General features: G+C 42.8%; 1 protein-coding gene across 6 annotated transcripts in view; it reads left to right on the forward strand.

Annotated features, from left to right (window-relative positions):
- Positions 1–5,954, forward strand: part of ABCC5 (ATP binding cassette subfamily C member 5) — a 44,470-nt gene extending 38,516 nt beyond the window's left edge. For all 6 annotated transcript variants that reach the window (XM_083868562.1, XM_083868564.1, XM_083868563.1 and 3 more), the window contains 6 exons: positions 201–390; positions 1,093–1,252; positions 1,676–1,754; positions 2,389–2,502; positions 3,568–3,732; positions 4,423–5,954. In XM_083868562.1, coding sequence (XP_083724688.1) covers positions 201–390; positions 1,093–1,252; positions 1,676–1,754; positions 2,389–2,502; positions 3,568–3,732; positions 4,423–4,524 — 810 coding nt within the window. In that variant the 3' untranslated portion in view covers positions 4,525–5,954. The remainder of the gene's footprint in view (positions 1–200; positions 391–1,092; positions 1,253–1,675; positions 1,755–2,388; positions 2,503–3,567; positions 3,733–4,422) is intronic.
- Positions 5,955–8,214: the final 2,260 nt, after the last annotated feature.

Genomic DNA, 8,214 nt, shown 5'->3' on the forward strand with positions numbered 1-8,214 from the left:
AGGGGAATTAATAGTGTGGTCAGTGTAATACAGCAAACTTCTGAACCACTGGGCCCACATTCAGCCAAACAGCTCATCATGAAACTGCCATAAATGATCTGGGCGGAGTCTGCAGGGAAGAACTGCTGAAAGCTGCAGCTGATAATTTTCCTTTGGTGCTTTATTTACTGGAAACTGAACTTCTGTATTTTTGTTACAAGACGCTTTCCCTGGAAGCTCCTGCTCGAATTAAGAATAAAACCCCTCCTCTGGACTGGCCACAGGAAGGTGAAGTTGTTTTTGAAAATGCAGAGATGCGGTACCGAGAGAACCTCCCTCTGGTACTTAAAAAAGTGTCCTTTACCATCAAACCGAAGGAAAAAATTGGCATTGTGGGGAGGACAGGCTCAGGTAAGGAAAAAACACTAAGCAGAGTTAAATTAATGCATTTACAGAATAGATTCAGGCAGTCATGTTGGTTTTCCTGGGTGTTTGAGTAAGTTGGTTGCACAGGAGGGATTGAGCACTCTGTCAGTGGAGGTTCCATTCATGTCTGTACATAAGCAAGATCCCTATAAACAATAATGAAAACAAGTTTCCATTTAAAGCAGAGGGATATCCTGCTATGCTTGAGCCAGGATGTTGATCATATTTAGCTCCCCAAATCAGTGAGCAGCACAGATTGGTGCCTACAATGTGCTCGTTGCAGCTTGTCTGACTCTCTTGAAAGATTCTGTACTGATGCTGCAGCCAGGTTTGGCTCTGAGCCATATCGGAACTCTCAAATGTGAAGAATCCAAACCCCTGTTTGTGAGGTGCCTTAAATCAACCTCAAAATGAGTTTCTAAATAAGTCATTTATGTTGTTTTATGGGGTTTTTGTGGCAGGGTTTTGGCAGTGGGGTTGGAGCAGCACTACAGGATGGCTTTTTTGAGGAGAGGTTAGGAGCTGCCTCCACAATTACTCAGAAGTTTACCAGAGCATTGCTTGCTGGGACGTTTTGGTATTTTAAAACTTTCCTTAGATGTGGACAGCTTTTAAAACGTGTTCTCATCTGAAAGCTGGTACAATTCTGTAGAAACACCAATCTTGTTTCTCCTGTCTCCTTTTTAGGGAAGTCTTCCCTTGGAATGGCACTCTTCCGTCTCGTTGAACTGTCTGGAGGCTGCATTAAAATTGATGGAGTGAAAATAAATGACATTGGCTTGGCAGATCTTCGGAGCAAACTCTCCATAATCCCTCAGGAACCTGTGCTGTTCAGTGGCACTGTGAGGTTAGTGAGACCATAAGAAGGCAAGAAGGGACTGAGCAGTCTTCCAGCTTACACCTGAAATGCAGTAGGTGCCCAGTGAGGTGGTAGCTCTCAGGCATCCTAGCTTCTGTTCTGGTTTTGAAACAAAAACCCCACAGATGAATGATTTTAGCTGGCCTAGTGCAGCACTGGGTGTGATCATCCTGTATGGAAGTCCTGCTTCCCTTTAGATGTGGTTGAAGTTTTAGTATCTTTGTCTTCCATCTCTGCTCTTGTTTTTTGGCTCTTCTAACCTCAGTGTGCTGGGAATATCTGATTTCCTTGGCAAGGAAACTCTTAGTTGAAGGGCAAATAGGAATCACCTGTCTGGATTAATTAGCACACTGCTGGTTTGCCATTCATTGCTGAGTTAAAATTCTGCTTGTTCTCTGCTTCCCTTTCCAGATCAAACTTGGATCCTTTCAATCAGTACAGTGAGGAACAAATCTGGGCTGCTTTGGAAAGGACTCACATGAAGGAGTGTGTAAGTATTATGTGCCCTGAGAGATGCATGCTTGCATTTAACTTCCAAAGCAACATAATCTGTTAGTAGCTACTTTAGAGGTCTTTATCTAAGCTTTTTCTCTGTGTTTTCCCCCTTGTTCTCCAATTGCTTTATTTGACCATTTTTTTTTTTCTTTTCTCCCATGTTTTTATCAGACTGATATTTTTTGGTTTTTAGGAACATGCCATATTCTGGGTTTTTTTTAGTATTTAGCATATACTGAAATTTATATATAAACATATATAGCAGAGTGCTGCTTCATCACAGGGATTCTTAGGGTGTTAAAACATTTTAAGTGATATTTTTCTTTATGTGCCTTAGGTGTTCATTCTATATTTCCCTTTGTGACTGTACATGTCACATGTGCAGATTTGTACTGAACTTAAAACCTGCCCTTTCCAAGGCCCTCTGCAGCAAGTCTTGCTGCCATGACATTTCCAATTCTTTCTATTGTGAGTCAGGTGGCAGGAATGGCTATGGAACACAGACTGCAGGAATTCCTGCAAGGACTAGGTTCACTCTCTTCTGGTGACAAAGATTGTCAGGAGATCTGTTTGTGTTTATATGATTATGTGCAGTGCTCTAAGATTTTTGCCTCTTCTTTCCCACAAAGATTGCACAGCTGCCTATGAAACTCGATTCAGAAGTGATGGAAAATGGAGAGAACTTTTCTGTTGGAGAGAGACAGTTACTGTGCATAGCTAGAGCTCTGCTGCGTCGTTGCAAGGTGAGCACAGCAGGGAAAGAAAGAGCTGGAGATACCAGAATTATAGGATTGAATAAGCCTTTTTATGTGCTGGGTTCTTTCTGTGTGTCAGAGGAATCACACCAATTATTATTGCAACCCAGAGAGGTGTAAGGTTTAAACAACCAGGAAAGTGTGTGTAGCCAGGTCATGTAATGTCCTGCCATTGGAAAGGCATTGCTTGCAGGTGGAACCATAATGTCAGACTGGCCTAATCATTTAATCAATGTCCTGTTACTGGAGAACATCAGATTCTTCCCTTCTTCCACCTTTTTGTGAATATGAGCCAACTGTTTTCCTTCTACGTGGTGCTCCACTAAAGTGTGGTCTCCAAATGGAATTTGGGACCATGTTATGCCAGCCAAGTGCAAGATTTTGGAGGATTTTGGAAAACAAGCAATAATTGCAGTGAGAAAGGACTTTTGGATTGAAATTGACCAGGATTTTGGTTTAACAACCTTTTTTCTGAAATGCAACAGACATATCATATTTTAAGTTCACTCTGCATCTGTTTTTAAAGTCAGACTATTCAACAGAATTACTGCTGTCTCTGCAGTACCTCCACAAAGCATGTCCATTTCAGCTTTGACAAGAAATCACTCCAAATCAGTTTGTCTGAGGGGAAAATATTTCTTACCCAGTGTAAGAAAGCTATTCAGCCTAGTCAGTATTGACTCATTCCAGGAGGAATGTCACCACCAGGGATGTGTCAAATTAGTTTACTGGTAAAATTTGTGTTTAAGATTCATCTATTGAATATGAAATTGAAATTAGTGGAAACTTGAGGCCCAGGTCGTAACTTACATGTAGTTCTAGGATGTGACTGTAAAACTGTAAAATGTGTCATCCATAGGCTTTGTTGAAGGTAATTACATAAAGAAAACTGAAAGAGTACTTGTAAAACCTGTGTTTGTGCCCACAACTCTGTAAGGATTGCCAGTTGTGACAACGCTTGGCTGTGGCCATTCTGCCTGCTCTATTTATTTTTATATTCAGGGAGGGAAGGTGTGACCATGGGTAACAGCCAGGATTCTGTGCTGCTTTCAGATACTGATCCTGGATGAAGCAACAGCTGCTATGGACACAGAGACAGACCTACTGATCCAGGAGACCATCAGAGAGGCGTTTGCAGACTGCACTATGTTAACAATTGCTCATCGCCTGCACACGGTGCTGGGCTGCGATCGGATCATGGTGCTAACACAGGGACAGGTGAGCAGGGAGGTGTCTCTGCCTCCAGTCTGCTGGTGCCACGTGTGCAGGCTGAACTGAGGAACAGCTGCACTGCAGGGTAGAAAATACTGTGTTCATTCATATCCTCTGTAATAATACTCTGACAGAATCACTTGCTGCCTCTGACAAGATCAAAGATGGCAAAAATACTTTTTCACACCGAGAAAGTACCATAGGATAACATTCTGTCTTCTGAAATCTTTTTGAGACTTCCTCTGTAGGTTAATTCTGAGATGGGTAATAACATAAACATCTCTGCTGGGCTCAATGGCAGTTTCCCATTATTTTCATAAAGCCCTGGGCCATCAAGCACACCTATGACAGATACTTTACCTACTATTCAGGCTTCCATTTGGGAGCCATAAACAGTTAAATGCAAGAGCATTGGGCAAGGCTCTTAAGGGTAGAGATGGCAAAAGCCCATAGCATCTGCCTCTGCCAGAATCACCAGGGTTTGCTTCCTGTTGGGCTGCTTCCAGTTTTTGAGCCAGTTTGAAGCATTCCAGGTTACAGTATCCATAAATGCAGGTACCTCCACTGCCTGGTGTCTCATCTAAAGATGAACACTGTGTTTTCTATTCTTTACCATCACATCACAAGTCCAAGGGGTGGGAGTCAATTCTCTGCTGAATTTTACTGACATACTTTACCTGCCTTGTTTGGTTTCAGGTAGTGGAATTCGACACCCCGACTGCCCTTCTGGCCAACGAGAACTCGCGCTTCTATGCTATGTTTGCTGCTGCTGAGAACAAGGTTGCTGTCAAGGGCTGAAATTCAGGGCAAAGTCACTTTAATTTTGGAGAGCTATGCTCCCTGCCTGTGGCAGGCCAGCTCTTCCTCCTCCTCGCAGATTATTGCCTTTTCATCTTTTAATTTTTAGCACAATGTGTCAAGCCAGAGAGTTTTTGAAACCATGTCAGAAGAACTCTTCATGTTTTTATTATTGTATTTATTCCATATTACTAATTTTTTGTTATTAAATGCACTCTACAAATGGCTCAGGGAGCCATAGTTATAAATGTATCAGAGGCCTATAATGAAGCTTTATACATGTAGCTATATCTATACATAATTCTGTATATAGCCTATATTTACAGTGGAAATGTAAGCTGTTTATTTTATATTAAAATAAGCACTGTATTAATAACAGTGCATATTCTTTTCTATCATTTTTGTACAGTTTATGGTACCAGAGATCTGGCTTTGTTATCGGACTGTATCAGACAACGTTTTGTCTCTTACAGTTCGTCTTTTCCTAGTGCCGGATTTTCTGCGTGTCTGAGTGAAAGTGAAGCTTTGCAATAGTGTCCTTTATTGTCACATCTTTGTCTAGCGCAGCAGAGAAGAGCTCTGTGGTGTAACTATTGCATTGTAATTTATCAAAGCTATTTGGGGCATCGCTAATGTTCACCACGGCAGCGGCTGCTGCTTCCCATGATGCTTTTCCAAAGCAGGGTTTTTAGTGATCCGAGTGGAAAACCACTCCTGGGTCACATTAAGGCCTTGTATTTTCTCAGTGTCCTGACACAGTATTTCTTACTGTATCAGCAGAGTTTATTTTAATGCAAGCAAGCCCAAGCTCTTCCTGCTTCGCTGATCTAACACAACCAAAATCTAACTGTTCGTGGAATGATCTGTAACAAATTATTCATTAGGTTCAAATCATACCCTGTATGCTGGCAGGAAAGCCTTTTCAGAGTTGCTTCAGCTGACTGACTCTTTATCTTGAAGCTGCTAACACTCCTCAGAGGTTTAGGTTGGCTTTCACTGGCATGGGTAACACGTAACTCTTTGTTCTGCTCACTTATACTAAGATTAATCAACATCAATATTTCCTGTTCCTTTCTTGCACACTTGTTAAGGAAGCAGTCCTTGACCCCACGTCTTCTGGAACCCTGAAGGGGTTCCTCTTGATCAGGATGTAACACTGGTGTAGGACATGGTTTTCTTACTGTAAATGACCTACCTCAGGTTACTGGGTCCTGCGTAGTGCGTTGCCATGATCACTGTACACCATCCCTGTTTTTTGGGACCTGTGGCCCGGGGGGACACAGTCGCTCCTGTGATAGCCGTGACTTATTGAATGGTCAGCGTTGCATGTCTTTGTCAACTTGGACATTTTGTAGCCTTAGCATGTTTGCAAAATGTCTCATTGAGGCAGAAATCTGAAAAGTAAATAAAACTATTTTGGGTTTTGTAAATTTTTTTGGCTTAAGTGGTTTGTTTTGGAGACATAAAGAACTTTGTACTTTTTTGAGCCCTGGGGAACAGGTTTGCAAGCTTTTTTTTTTTTTTCTTTTTTTTTTTTTTTTTTCCTTTTATCATGTACTGCAGTCTGATCTCTTTCTTCAGAGTGAAGTTATTTCTTTAAAAGTGTAGTGGGTGATTTTTGTGCCCTCCAGCATGGGGATAGCTTGCAATACACATATGTTGAGTAGTACAGGGAGTAATAATTTATTGTGCAAGTATTCAAGCCAAGTAGAAGAGCTGAGGTCAGGTGGAAGACCTTCTTAGGCTCAGATTTTCCATTTTCTTTACCTAAAAGCACTACTGTTGAGAGTGACGTGACTGCAAAGTCACAGAAAGAAGCATTTCTACCTAACAGTACCATGGGCAAATTGTGGCGTTAACAGAGCTTCTAAGGTATCCTGAAGTAGCACAAAAAGCATTGTTGTGATCGTTCTTAACTCTTGTCCAAAGCAAGAATTAACTGACACAGACCTTACCCTGCTCACAGGCCTGGAGTTTACCCCATGGACTTCAATATTTCCCTTGAAGGAAATGGGCTAATATACCTGGTTCTGCATGCTGCTGGGGTCAGTGTGTGGCTTCACTTTGCAGCTAAGGCTGAGCTAATGGCAGTCTGGACAAAAGGGGAGCCATCCTGATCTTATCCTCCTTCTTCTTCCAGGCTGGGACTTCCTCTTCCCTTCCCGATGCCAGCAGTGGCTCTTGTGTGGTCCAGTTCAGAAAGCTAACTTGCAGAAAGCAGGAATGCTGTACAAAGGAGGAGACAGGAAGGCACCACCCACAGGAAGGGAGGTGAAGTGAGGCTGCTCTTTTCAGGAGGTGCTGGCTGTAACAGTAGCATAGGTGTGAGAGGGAACTGCTCAGCAGTCACTGCTCCAAACTGCTGCTTCCCAGTTACACTCTCCAAAGGAGCTGAATCTTTGCTGCAGCTTTGGTCAGCTGAAACAGCTCAGCAAGGTGCCAGACAAGGGTCTGTGATGGAGCAGGTGAACAGTCACCTGTGAACAGCAGGGATTAGCTCAACCATTTTGTTAAACCTTGACTGCAGCGCTGTTACTTTGGAATTAAAGACAGAGACTGACAGAAGGAAACGTTCTTTCTGTTGTGATCACTTCTGTGCTTCATTTGGCACTTGTTTCACAGGTGTACTGAAGTATTGCTGCTGACAGGGGTAGCTGTAATTTTTTTACTGGCTTTCATCCTGAACCACAGGAGCAAGCTGAGGCCTGGCCAACTGAAGTGGAAGGAAGAAGCATTAATATTTATGAATGGGACTGAAATATCTGTATCTTTGAAACATTCTGAAGAGGTTGATGATTGGAATATTCAGGAGGTGGATTCTGCTTTAGAATTTATAGTATGATATCCAGAGAGGACTTCAACCTATGAGGAATAGAATAAGACACTGGGATTGAGACAGAGACTTGCCTTAAAGAGATCCTACCCAAAATAGCATGGAGATAGCACATGCTTCTGTTCTGGTTTGATATCAGCTGGCAACTAAGCCCCACACAGTCCTTGGAATGGGGGAGAGAATTGAAAGGGTAAAAGCTAGAAAACTTGAGACTTGAGATCAAGACAGTTTAATAGGGAAAGCAGAAGCCACACAAGCAAAGCAAAACAAGGTATTCATTCCCCATTTCCCATGGGCAGCTGTCTCCATGAAAGCAGAGCTCCACTGTGCGTGGTGGTGATTTGGGAAAACAAGCACCATCATTCTCAATGTCCCCTCCTTCCTCTCCAGCTTTTATGATGCCATATGGTCTGGAATGTCTCTGTGGTCAGTTGGGTCAGCTGTCCCTGCTGTGTCCACTCCCATCTCCTTGAACACCCTCAGCCTCCTTGCTGCTCTGTGCAAGCCCTGCTCTGCAACAGCTATTCAACATCCCTGAATTATCAACACTGTTTTCAGCACCAACCCCAAACACAGCCTGATACCAGATACTGCAAAGAAAATTCACTCTAGCTCAGCCAAAACCAGCACACCTTACAGCAAAGGCTGTGGCCCAGGACCAGCAGTTGTGCAAGAGGAGAGAGATTTGCCTGGGATAACTGGTTGCTGTTTCTCTGGAATTTCCATTACATCAGTTTTGCTTATTCTGTCCAAACACAGTGAGTGTAGCTGATCCTGATTCATTATCAAAGGCTTAGAGGCTCTTCAAGAGAATGTGCTCCTGCTCATCTCATCTGTCTGATGAGTGGTTGCACTGC

The sequence above is a fragment of the Zosterops lateralis genome (genome assembly GCF_965231275.1).
Source record: "Zosterops lateralis genome assembly, chromosome: 10".
In the NCBI taxonomy this organism is placed as follows: Eukaryota; Metazoa; Chordata; class Aves; order Passeriformes; family Zosteropidae; genus Zosterops; species Zosterops lateralis.